At 39.3% G+C, this 13,964-nt stretch overlaps 1 protein-coding gene across 1 annotated transcript in view; it reads left to right on the top strand.

Moving 5' to 3' along the window:
* The window catches only part of LOC121958972, a 32,665-nt gene extending 21,042 nt beyond the window's left edge, over window positions 1–11,623 (top strand). The window contains exons 2-3 of the mRNA XM_042508187.1: window positions 7,819–7,958; window positions 8,094–11,623. Of these exons, the coding sequence (XP_042364121.1) occupies window positions 8,290–10,809 (2,520 nt within the window). The 5' untranslated portion in view covers window positions 7,819–7,958; window positions 8,094–8,289 and the 3' untranslated portion in view covers window positions 10,810–11,623. The remainder of the gene's footprint in view (window positions 1–7,818; window positions 7,959–8,093) is intronic.
* Window positions 11,624–13,964: the final 2,341 nt, after the last annotated feature.

Raw genomic sequence — 13,964 nt, 5'->3', positions numbered from 1 at the left:
GACCCGCCCTACTCTGCCTCTGATTGGCTTATCGTGACATTCTAACCAATCTAATCAACGAAGGCAACGGATACTAGCCAATCAGAGGAAGGATAGGGCGGGCCAGAATGCACTTGAATCCCGCCCCCTGAGGAGGGGAAAACAATCTCACTTCATTTAACTTTACGTTTTAACTTATCTGTCAACCCGAAAAACTGAGCTTTTAAAAGGATAAAAGTGGATCCAGAGGTGAATGATCAGCAGAGCGGGGTGGGGGCTGGAATTAAAGTACTGTTTGCAACAAGCATTTTTCTAATTCGTCCAGACAAACTGTAGAGGTTAAAGCTAACTGCTGTTAATTATCTGGGAGACATATGGTGCCAAAATAATCCATTGACATACTGGTGTCCAATATTTTTGACTAACTATAGGTCTGTTTGCATTATACCCTTAGATTGAATTCTTCGGCAGTGGTAGTCCCTCCATCTGTGGGCGCGATTTTCAGAGTATGGTGTTGCACTCTGTCTCTATGCCTTCGCCATCCTAGGAAAATTCAGAGTGGGGAAGAAATAACAGCGCAAATGCGTCCATAGAAACTGTCTCTCAAAGCTCCTTTTAGAAAGTAGCCTAGGCACAGTCAGTGTGCCACACAAACACACAGTCATGTGATTTCAGACAGCTAAAGAGATGTCAAGAGGTAACTGAATGAACTTAAAACAGAAAATGAATTGATTCCTGTCATGCAAATTAAGTGAATCTGTCAAACCACCACAGATACAGATGTAGTTACAGCTGTCTGAGGGATTAGGTTGATTACACATAGTGCTACCTAGCTGCCGCTAGTGTGGCAGACAGTGTGCAAAAGAAAACTTGGTGCAAAGTATGATATCCAGCAGACACAGCCACATGTTTACCCCCCAAAAAGGAAAGTTCTGGACACTAGACAAGCATAAAAACCATCTCGATGTCTTATAGAGCCTCTATAGATGGACCAATGATCAACCAAAATTGCGACTCAACTGATTTCGATGCAGCTGTCTATGATTATGAAGACAAAGACATAATCATTCCTCCATCTCCTGCTGCTAAAACATCACTGAGTGCAAAGATGGTTGATGATGGGAGTCTGGATGGATCTAAATGTCACCTCCTTGATGATAAGAATGAGGTATATGTTTGGACGTAATCTATAAGTTTCTGTTGCAGATACAAATGAATCCAAGATTTAAAGTTTTTTTTTAAAATGTAATGCAAGATACGGCAGATCTGCTGCTGTTACTGGAAGTACTTTTGCCGGTCCTCCAACTCTGTGCTGGAGGATCTAAGAATAGGGCACATACATTAAATACTAAAGTTGAGCTGAGACGGGCTGTTGAAAGACACTCCAGAAGACACTTTACTTGCCTTACCCTTTGCTATATGCATTTTGTTTTTAAAAATGTAATAATTTGTGGGTTCAGCTACCTCAAGCACATCTATCGCTAAAAAGTGCATGCAATTAAGCATAAAGCCATGCAATTTTCACTGATAAACATTTGCAGTAGATTCAGCGATAGCAAAGATCTCACCTTCCAACTTCAGCGCCAGACCTCAAATGATCTCTTAGCTGGATGGAAGCATATCACTGAAACCAGGATCTTTAGCCTTTCATTCGCTTTCCAGAAAAGTGAATGCTTTTATTAATGGCTATGGTTTTGGCATCACATCTGAGCTTAATGTTTAGATGTTTAGATGATTTATTTTGACATTAAGAAACTCATGCACGCAGCCCTTTTTTTTTTTTTTTTTTTTTTTTTAAAGAAAGCTCTCATTGGAAACATCTCAGTAAAAACTTCAAATCAGATTAACTCTTGAACTTTCAAGTTTGGAATTTTTAACCTTGTCTGAGGTATTTGGACTGTATTGTGTGCACTGTGTGTATAATGTGCCCATGACACATAACACTGCATTTTGAAATGTTTCTGCAGCTGCATTTTACTCATAACACCATCTGTTGTGTATTGGTTCTGCAACTCAGTGAAAGGATATGTGTATGATTCAGTGGGTATCTGAAAAATGTTCTGCTGCTGCAATTTAAGAACCACTTTTAAAATTATGTTTTTCCTGTGTATTAACCTCTAATAATAGAAAATAGAGGCCGACAAGAAATCCTGGCTCTGGAGCAAAAATCCCCAGCTGGAGTTGAACCAGGGACGTTCCCCTTTCAGTATACGGTATGCATTCCAGAGGCCAACGAGACACTCTGTCACTTCTGAAAGCTATCCAGTCTTCTGTTGGCAGTAGAGAGATGCTGTTCACTGCTACTGTGTGTGTGTGTTTTTCAGGGGTGTTAATGTACGGATAAGTGTGAACAGTGTCATGCCAAACAGCTAAGATTAGCAGTCACCAAATATGACAACGATGTTCTGGATGTGTGAGTAAAAGAGAGAGAGCAAGATGAAGATGATGTTACATGTGTAAAAAGGGAACCAGGACAAGAAGTTAACAGTTGGACCTTCGTACTGTATGTGTTGCAGAGGCTGGATCAAATGGGTTGGCTTCGTGTGCGACTATGTGGATGGCACAGCATCCTGTTTGGTCGATCTTTTCTATTTGAAGTGCCATGTGCACATTTTCAGCTTTAGGAGTCTTGATCTTGGAAAACCCCCGAGGTACACATGAAAACAATTTTGTAATGATATGTGTGTGAACATTTATTGTGGGCTTAGGGCCAGAAAGCCAGTTAATTTCTATCAAAGACTTTTAGGACTTTATTTTTAGCCATACTACTGTAGAAGAATACCTCTAGGGATGGCTCTGTTGGTCCAGACCAGAATATCTCAATGACTGTAGAATGGATTTCTATTAAATTTTAGTATGCAGACATTAATGGAGCCCAGAGCATGAATCTGAAAGGGTAACATCTGTATTTTTCAACTTGGACCCTATATTCTTATGTTTTTGTGTCTAAGTGACTAATCAGAACAATTTTTCAAACTGGTCCAGTATTAAGCAACGAGAAGCTGCGAAACAGGCTGCAATGTAATGCCTGTGGGCAATTGTGCATCTTCAATTTAGGTACACTAAAAGTGCTTGTTTTTGCTTCTAATGGGCTCAGATGATCTTCTGTCTGACAACATAATGAAAAGGATTCCCATAGATATTGACCCCATTGCTAAAGGGTAAGATCCTTTCTGTTCAACCAGAAACAGCCCCGAAATCACTTTCGCCAAACCCACCAGACCACACTTAATTTAAAGTCTAAGGAAACAAGAAACAAAAAAACAACCTTGCAAAAGTTGTCCTGGTTTGCCTCTCCACTGATGCCAGTATTAACCAAATCCTGTTTGGTTTATATGAACCCTTTATCTATCCAATTAGATGTAAAAAGATTCTGAGGTTACTGTTTATTTAAATTGAGTCTGGTGTATTTGGTGATGGCTGTTTCTGGTTAAATACAGAAGATCTCTATCTCTTTAACAAAAAAGACTTTCTCTGTAAGATCCTTTCTGTAATGCTGCCAGACACTTAATATAATAATCTGACCCTGTCAGTGGCAAAAAGAAGCACTTTTAGTCGCTGTAAATCGTCCGTTCTCAGTTGCCGTAGGGATAACATTGAAACGTTTTTTGCAGCAGCAGGCTGCAGTATCATGTTCTGGACCAGTTTGAAAAATTGTTATTCCCATTACTCACTGAGTCACAAAAAATCTGAAAATAGGATCCTGGTGGGAAAATACTGGTTACCCTTTAATGACTTTGAGGATCCCCTGACATTTGAAGTGTCCCAAAAATGTTTACTTGCATGACTATGCAATTTGATGTCGACATTCATAGCCTTTGTGAACTGTGATTTCAGACTAGTCACCTAGGGCCATCATAAAGTCACTTTGTTTTGTACTATGGTTTGTCTATCTCATAGTTTGTTTTTCTTTGCAATGGGCACCATATCCTCACATAGCTGCTAACATGGCTCTGGGCCTGTGTCTGTCCTGTTAATTTTGCCAAAAAAAAAAAACAACGAAAAAAAACAACCTACAAAATTAAGGCATGATAAAAAGCTTTCTTTGTATTTGTAAGCCATTAAGCTATGTTCTGTCCACTTCACCAGTTTCTAAATGTGATCCATTTGTATGCTGCAAAAGTTGTATGCTGGGAATGCATGTTTATGTTTTGTGCTCTTGCAGTGTGTCTGCTGGCAGAGACATCATGTTGCAGCCTCTTTACAATGCATGTTTGTTAGTGTAAGGAAGACCCCGTCCTCTGCCTTGTGCTGGAAGGGAGTACAGGACGTTAGCTATGGCAGTACTTCAGACACATAGAAGTATCAGTATGCGCCAGAGAATTCTGGCTTCAGTTGCTTGAATAATAAAAATAGTAAATATAACCTTGAGTGGTAGTAAATATAACCCCAAGTGTCAGTTCATGCCATCTTAAATACAAAGTGGTGACTGTGCTTAATATGATTTTACACGATCTGAATGACAGACACATCTGAAGATGCACTTTTTTCCTGGTTTGACCTTATTGCAAAGCAGTTTGTCTTAATAACTAAGTGTGTTTGCAGCTATAATTTGGGTGTTTTTTGTGTGTGAAGGCAGTAATTAAAGAAATATGTATGGGGATGGGAAATTGCACATCCGCTCCAAGTATACTCCCCTAATATATTGAAAAAAAAATATAAATTTAAAATGTGAAGTCTGACTTAATTGTTAATCATTTATGTAGACAGTATGTAATATATGTAGACACTATAAGCTTTCATTAATTGCATATTATACTGTATAGATGTAGTTGCACATAAAAAATATTAGACTATAATATGGTAAGAAATGAGTTTTCACATTTTTTAACTTTTTCCCCAGACCCCTTGGCAAATTTTGGTCTTTTTCCTTTAAACTACATTTTCCTTTTAATGGATTTAGGAACCATGTCAGCAATATGATGCTGTATGGCTTATAGTACCCTCACTATGAATATGGGAGTTTAAAGTGGGATTGACACAATACCAATTGGCCTCTAGCCTTTACATGATTTTTAGATACAATCCCAGAACATGATGTGTTTCCAAAACGATGCAGCTGTGTGTGTGGGTGTTGGTGTTTGCCAAAGGGATACCCTCTCTCCTTAGCACCTTGCTTGCACAGTACATGAGCTATGTTCCCAAGCACCCAGTGAATGGAATCACTCCAAGCCACTATTTGTAGAGCACCCACATTTCCAATCTAATTCTAATTCTCTTTATACTTTCATTAGTATCCATGTTGTATGATTTTTTTTATCCAAGATAATTTGGGGGTGTTTTAACTTTATTTGACAGTCAGAGTATACAGAGACATTGTGAGGTGCAACGTGCATTAAACATGGAGCTGAAATTGAACCATTGATGTTGTAATTATCTTGAATGCGTCTGAAACACCCAGGTTTACCTGTATATTTAATTCTGACACTTTGTTCGCACGCTACACACTCAAATGCTGAAAACACTTTTGTATGAAATGATAACACTATAACATGGAGCATCTCCAACTATGAGGAAAAAAGTAATGCCTGCACACTTACTGCATGCAGCACAAGTCTAATGAAGTGTTTTTGTCAGTGTTTTTGAATTGGTTGCGCACCTACATAATAAGGTTTTAAATCATCTGCTATATATTTGCACATACATATTTTACAAAAAAATATATATATCATATAAATATTATTGTTATTTATATGATATATACATTTTACACATATTTATTTGGTAATGAAAATAGTTGTGTAATAAGTTATTATTATCTTGTAGGTCGTGCCCAAAGACTTATTTTATGTGGCCCACTATGTAATGGTTTGTGTTGCAGTAGCATTTCCATTGCACAGTTGCCAGAGAAATGTACTACTGACCAGTACAGCTCGAGCTGTGGTGGTAACATTATAGTGCTGTAGAGATTAAGAGGCGTGACAAGCACATGGTGTGGAAGGGTGGAGAAATGGCTTAGTATGGAGTTGTCAACAAAGCGTCAGCCAGTGGGCCGGCTCAAAGTCCTGGCACTGGAGAAGCCCCCGTTTCTAGAATTGGAACACATAGAAATGTTCGGATACCTACATCACAGATTTCTTCAGTGTGCAATACAGTTGCAGACTCATAGGAAGACTTAAAGGTGACAAATCCAGGCAATTTAAGATTTGATGATAGATCCAGTTTGACATATGCAACTGCTTAAACCCCACATTTCAAACTCACTACATTCTACAGACATTTCCTAACTGACCTCTGACCATCCAGTGCAACAAAGACAAAAAGGGAGCTCCCTACAAGAATGAAGTTATTATTCTTTTTAAAGTATTAATGACAAGCACTGCTCTGTGCTCATTTACTTCATAAAGAGAACTCTGAATTTACTGCATGTTTGTATATTTTTTAAAAAACTACTGTGCGAATAACATCTTTTTGTGGCGTGAACAGAAAGATTGGCTCTGTTTGCTCCAGTTCTGTGCTCTCCTGTTGGTTCTCTGTGGGCTGGTCTCAGGCCCTTTCCATAACGGGCCATGGAGATTGTGACGTTAGATGCCAGCGGTCCTTATAAGCACCTGTCCCTCTGCGTCATACCAAGCACCCAATATGAAAAGCGTGTGATTGTTTTCCGAATGAGACAGTGTGCGTATATAGTAGGCGAAGACTATATAGCCTCTATAGAGGTTACTTTCTCCATTCAACTGCAGGGCCTGATAGGACACTGCACACAGGGAGCTCTGCACCGCACTTTACTGCTTTACACTTTATAATCTTTTTCTTTATTCGCTCCTCTCCCAGTATAACATGGAGGTAAGAGAACATTCATTTATACCTGATGTATGTGTTCAAGAATTATTATAATGATGACTTTGGTATTCACTAAAAGGTTAAACTAATCTAGCAACAGTTTAGTGCACTATAAGATGATTGTAAACATTTATTGAAAATTATGCATGTTATGCATTATGCATATTAAAAGTCTACGTTTATTTTCTTACTGATGTGCTTAAACTACAGAGTAGTTATAGGTCTCAACATGATTAAGATTGTTTTTAGTGTAAAAGAAAAGACTTCTTGTGCTTGTACACTCCTAGATCTGACAGATCATGCAGAGCAGTTTTGCTCATTTAGCAGAAATAAGGACATAAGGTTTCAATCAGTCGTAAGATGCACTGGCTTGCAAAGTCTAAACACCTGTTTAAGCTTTAAGTTGCAAGCCATGGTGCATGTTAAGACTGTAGTGCAATCGATCTCCCTGAAGGAGTTGCAGGTGATGATAAGTACCTACTGAAAGTATTTACAGTAGCAGCAACAAATGTAATCATACTTAGCTAAACTGTATTAAGGAACATAACTTTCTTAAAGTCATCAAAAAGATTCATGAGATGGAAAATCTGACTTAACTACTTAGATTGAGAAATTAGACATTGCAAGATGGACAAATGTATTTGTTGGCATAAGGAATGTGTTTATTGTGTGTTTTCACATGGCATGTCCTCATTGCTTAAAATGTAATGTACCTCCCTTTTGCTGTCTCCTTTGATAATCATGCTAAATATTACTTAAATTATCAGGTGCTGTAGCAGGACCCCCTGCCTATAATCAATAACATAGTGTTTCTATCATGTAGATATGATGTATGTTATACTAACTGTCAGGTCCTTTTTCTCTAAAGCAATAATACAGAACAACAGGAACACTAATAAAACCTTAGTATAGAACAAAGTATAGCATAGTCTGTGCACCCTCACAACACAGAAAAGGCATATTATCAGAATGGGGTTTATTTGAGCTTTTCAGTGCCATTCTCCTCTTTAATCTAAGCAGTAATAACCACCAATGACTGAGTCCTATATTCTCCAGGTGGTTCCCTGTGTCAAGAAAGTGAGTAGCCATGCAGCATCACTGTTGGCAAGTCTGAATTTCCAAAGAGAAAAAGCTCAGTTCTGTGACTGTGTGGTCACACAGAGATATGGCCCCCGTGAACTCCACCCTGCACACCGGTGAGCAACATAAACACTCAGCACATCAACAAGAACACATTGGTATAAGAAAATCTTGTTTATATTGTTAGTGCTATGTCTTACATGATGCTCATCATTTTATGCAGCATCACATGTTGCTCCTTGCTCCCCCAGGTGTGTCCTGGCAGCCTCTAGCCCAGTGTTGGCATCTATCCTATCCTCTGCTGGTGCCCTGGTGGAACTGCAGGCTCCATGTCTGTCTGACTCTGTACTGTCACTTCTTCTGGATTACATTTACACAGGAGCATTGCCATACGCTCACAGCCAGCAACAGTATAGCAACCTGCTCACTGCTGCCCACCACCTGCAGATGGATGAATTGCAGGAGGATCTGAGAGCTTTGCAACAGTCTGAAGAGAAAGCTGCAGATAATACGAATGCTTCTGCTGGAGATGAGAATCAGGCATATGGAGACATTAGTAATACTTATAGAAAAACTTTGAAAACTAAGTATCTGCCATTATCACTGGAGAGAGAGGATCATTCATATTCAGTCAATGTGCATGAATGTGATAACACAGATTCATGTAAAAGTAGCTGTAAAAATGATAGAAACCACTTAAGCAAAAAGGGTGCATGCACTTTAAGCAATGCAAGTACCTGTTTTAGTTTATCTGAAAGCACTGAGAGCAGTGTAAATACAGATAACTGCAGACAAGCACCTCAGGATTTGATTCAAAATATCCACCGCACAGCTGAAGTGCATGGAGTTTGTGGAGTGGACAAAGAAGTGCAAAAGGATCAGTTTCATTCAGCTGGCACTGTAAAACCAGAAACTTGGCAGAGGAGCACAGAGGAGGAGCCAGAGCGGACAGTTGACAACAGGAGGAGGTCAAATTTACTTTGCACTGCTGAGATCCAAGAGGAAGAAACAAGCAGAGCAGAGAAGACACAAACTAACAGAAAAGAGGAAGACAAGACTAAAATCTGTCACTCTATCCTTCTTCCTCTTTCCATCTCCAACCCTCATGACAATGTTTCACCCTCACATTGGACCTCTTCATCATCTAACTCATCACCACATCCGTGCTGTGGTGCAGTACCTGTCATCCGTCACAGCAGTAGAGCAGTTATGCTCCAACAGGCAGAAATGCCACCAATGCCTTCTTCTTACCACCCAGTATCCCAGGCCCCAGTCAGCTCCAACAGGGCCTCTAACACAAGAAGCTTAAGCAATGACAATATTGTTGAAGGTATAACCATGGGATACAAAGATCATCTTGGGGCACAGAATCAGGATTTCAGAAACATTAAAGACCACATTGGGACAAAAAGTTGGGATTACAAGGACAGTTCCAATCATTCTGACACCCTAAAACAGAACAACAGCAGCAATGCAGATGATTTTATAGGAAAGAATGGTCAACATATGAGCAATGGATTATCTCACCATACAGATCATGATGATCGTCATGCTTATTATGATTCATTTCAGAATAAGAATCACACAAATCATTTTAGGGATAAGTCAGTTCCACAGAATATAGATTGCAGCAATTTGACCAGAAGATTAAAGTATAAAACTAATCTCACTTTTGATGATTTCCCCTCCAAACATCGACGGATGGCAACTACTGCAGAGGCTCCAGAAGCTTTAGTTCCACTTCCTGCAAAGGAACCAGAACCAGGAAGTGACCCGCAGTGCGAAGATTTGTGTTCCAAGGGAGAAGTGAAAGAAGAAATCAATAACTCAAGGTCTCTGGCTGAAACAGATAAACAGGACAGCCACTATAACTTGCATACAGCTGAGACAAGCACAAAAGCTGCTTCCTATAGCCACCATGAATCTGACAACAGAGACACAGGTATTACAGACAAAAGTCATGTCTCCACCACACCAGAATCATGTTTGGAAAGTGTCACTAGTGATCTGTCTAGCTTTGAATGCCACACATCTCCTGAAAAAAGTGCTGAGATCTCGGAGCCACACTTGACTTTTACAATGCCTGTGGACTACAACATGTCTCACCCTACGTATGGTTTTGTGGGGCCATCATACCATGGACATCTTCAATATCACTGCCTACCACAGTCAGAAACACACTTATCACATGAATACTCTAGTCACAAACCCTCCCACCCCAGCAACCCTGATCATTCAGACCAGTCCAGTGATGAGGAGGAGGGGGTTGGCACCTTTGCCAGTCCAGGTTACAACCCTCTGAGGCAGCACTTTGCTTCAGGGACAACAGACCAGGTTCTGCTGCTGGACATTAGTGCTAAACCTGCTGAGTTGCTAGTTGCTGATGCATTTGGCAAAAAGCATACATTTGGATATAGGAATAATGATAGAGATCAAAGGAATGGAGCAACATCTATAGCAGGAGTTGACACTAATTATTTGTTTGGAGAAATCAATGTTGAAGAAAGAAAATCTGTTGGTAAAGACCCAAGCAGACCAGGAGCTGAGGTCATACATAAAGCTGGGGTTGTGGAGAGGATGTCCAACCTGAAAGAAGGTGAGAACCAGACCCCTGGCCTGACAGCCTGTTCCCCTCCTACTGTGTTGGAGTCTCTACAAGCCTCGGTGTCATCTACCTTGTCTGTCTGCATACCTTCTGCATTGTCATCCAGTATGCCAACGAATATATCAGCTCATCTGTCAAACCCTGTTCACCACCCGTTCCAGTGCTCTCTGTGCGACCGGTCCTTCAGCCAACGAGGCTCTCTGAATAGACATGTGCGGAGCCACCTTGGCGTACGGCCTTTCCCGTGTCCCCGCTGCCCTATGACTTTTTCACGACAGTACCGCGTCACAGAGCACATGCGCGTTCACCAGCGCTATGTCTTCAAAAGTGACTTTCAAAAGCCCCATGCCTCTTCAACTTGAGACAGCAAGTAAGGGCATGTAAGTTATTGTCCCATCATTGAAGAACAGTATTATTCAAATGTATTTGCTAGTTTCATGCAGATGTCCAGCCATGTTCTCAAGTGACACTGCCTGTGGTCGTATGATCGGGATGTGCCAGGTGCCTTCTGTTGGGATAAAATAACGCAGCAAATGGTTCTTGCCTTCTCACCTGATGCAGTCCAGCAGCATTTCATGTGCATGTGAAAGGTAGCTTTTGGCATAGCAATCTAATGCCAAAAGCACTGTCATAGCAGCGGTATTTTACAAGTCCGGATATTTGAGTTGGAGTTGGTAGAGACCAAAAACAGAGCTAAAAGAGAGTATACATTAGCCACAAAACCGCAAGCTGATTACATGTCAATGTTGTGTTCACACCCAAGTATTATTGCACACCCCAGTTATTGCAGATTTAAGTCACTCCTTAAATGCTGAATGTGTAAGGCAATTATTTCTTAAAAGCTAGCCAGATAACATATAAACATAAAAGGTGATGGTATGCATACTAGCTTAGCATAGCATAGCTTTTTACTGCCAAAAATGACCAAACAATCTGTTAAAAATGGTGTATTTCTGATTCTTGATTGTAATTAATCATGTATTAATCATGTTTGCTTTGGCAGACTTAATTTTTCACATCTGGTATAGACTATAGTTACTTACTTCTGTATTGCATGTCCAACAGTTACCAGTGAGACTCATATTAGCTATTTAGACTATGCATACGATGTCAGTCTTTTTGTTTTTATAATTCATGAAGTGTTACAGTAATCAAATGAAAATAACCTTAATAGTATTTCCATTCCTTTATTTATGCATGATTTCCTTTGTTCATTGGATGCTGTATGGTGTGTAATCTAGAGGAGATTCAAATTAGAGTTTAATTACAGTAATTTATCTTGTTTTCTTTGTCTGTTGTAGATCTTTTTTTTGTTTTATTGTTTTCAAATTTCAGAAAAGCTAGCCTTAAAGCATAATCTGAACTCACTGCAACATAAAGAACTTTGTGTTTGCATAATTGTTTAATTTGTTGTTATTGTGTTTGAAATGTGAATATTTGAACTTGTACACACTTTGAACAGGCATATTGTAAACTGTTATCGCCTGTTTTTGGTAAAATGAGCCAAAATCAAAATGTAACGTAACCTGCGTCTTGCAAACTTTTGGTGACAGTTAGATGTGTCATGATGTGAATATCATAGCCCTGTTCATATCACCAGATGTATTAGTGATACATCTCACATGCTGTCCTCTGTAGGTGGGGACAGTATGTTGGGTGTCACAGTGTTTGTACTTAATAGTGTTGCTACTGAAACATGAGCTGACATGGTTAAAAAAAAAAAATGTGTCAAGGGCAGCCATGAGGATCTGTGCATGGTCTGTCCTGATGCCAAACGTCTTCTTTAAGGGACAGTGAGGTGGAAAAGGATCACATGGCTCTGTGTTCAACACCTCACATAGTAAAAGCATACAGAAAAGGTTACACGAGGTGACATGTTTATGATTAGAGTTGTCAACATTTTCGATTTCCATGTTCAGATGTTCTCGCTCTGTTGTTTGAAAAAAAAAAAAACCCTCATTAAATGCTTCAGAATAGACATGGCTGTGTGTGTCTCCATTTGGTAATGATGCAATTCTATATGCCAACTCACTTACTCACTTTGTAATAAGTCATTATGTCTGCAGTTCTAAAAATGAATAAGCATTAATAAAGATCAGGATTTCCCACTTATGCCAAGACAAGTCTGTAGCTCATCTGAAGTTGTAAGTGTTGAAAGTAATTGGTAGTTTATAATAAAGGATTTTAATATGACTGCTGATATGTGATTTAGGAGGTCTGGAACCAAGCTGTTCAAACTGTCTGTTATGGTCTTTCTTGTGAGTAAAAGTGAAGTGTGTTAGATTGAAGGAAATTTAATGGCATCTAGTGTTGAATTGCAGACTGCAACCACTTGAAATTTCTGCCGGCTTAATTTCTTCAGTGTTCATTGTTCAGGAGGTTTTAAGCTGGAGCCAAATTATCCACTGAGATCCATTCCTCTCCAAATCAAACCGAAGTAGTCTTTCAAACCAGTAAAAACTCAGAATAAAGCAGCTTCACATTAGTGTATCTGCAATGCAGTTGTGCTCATCATATCAACACCTGCCAATGTGTGCTCACCTTTTTTTTTTCCGCTAATTTAGGATCCAGACATTCAGGAGTTTAATATTGGGAGTTGTATTATCTGCAGAGATCTTACTCTCTCCATAACAAATGGAGTAATTGAATCTAATACAAACATGGAAAAAAAGCAGTTTCACAATAATAACCAGCGACACTCAAAGACTGCTTATTGCAGATGGGCTTTTAACTACAGTGACTGATGCAAAAATGTGAAAATGGGAATGGTTTTATCCTGTGTTTTGTTTATCTGTCATGGGCTACTGTTGAAACATGGCAGAGCAGCATGGCAGTCACCCGGCAAGACCCAGCCGCTCCCTTTAATGCAATATAATGAATGAATCAATCATTAGTAAGTGATTGTTATACCATTTATAAAGCCATTAGTTGAAAACTGGGTTTCAGGGTGCCTTATCAATATGTGGTGCTGTACCAGAACACCAGAAAGCTCTCCCCACTTTCAGCCTGTCTCATTAGTTAAAAGGTTTTTGAGGAATCAAAACAGCCTACATGGGTTTTCTTTAGTGTCTCAGAAGGGCATTGGTTTCACCTGGACCCTTTTCCAGTGGTGTACTTGTTCAAACATAATGTGCTGACAGGTCAGCCAACATTACACTGCAGTACCCAGTACCCAAATATAAATTTAAATTTAAAAGAAATACAAGGTGGAATGTTTTTCAGTCTTCAAGAGTCACAAAAACTGACCATTTGAGGTTGAGGTTCCCATTTGATACAAAGATAGAGAAATTTTGTGTTGTTAGTTATGTTGTTGAACGTCTTATAATAAAGCCTTTGTTTAACAGTAAAAATGTAAAAGCTGAAACTATTTAAACAATATTAAAATGGACTTCAGCACATATAAAAATATGAAATAATGATTAAAAAGAATGCTCGCGTGATATGTTGAAGAATTTGCATTAGCATCCATCTCTAGAGGGTTGTCATCATAGCCTCCATTGTAGTGGTGGAAAGTGTG

Source organism: Plectropomus leopardus, chromosome 1, assembly GCF_008729295.1.
Source record: "Plectropomus leopardus isolate mb chromosome 1, YSFRI_Pleo_2.0, whole genome shotgun sequence".
In the NCBI taxonomy this organism is placed as follows: Eukaryota; Metazoa; Chordata; class Actinopteri; order Perciformes; family Serranidae; genus Plectropomus; species Plectropomus leopardus.
The sequence above is the reverse complement of the archived record's forward strand: the minus strand, read 5'-3'. Positions and strand labels throughout refer to the sequence as shown.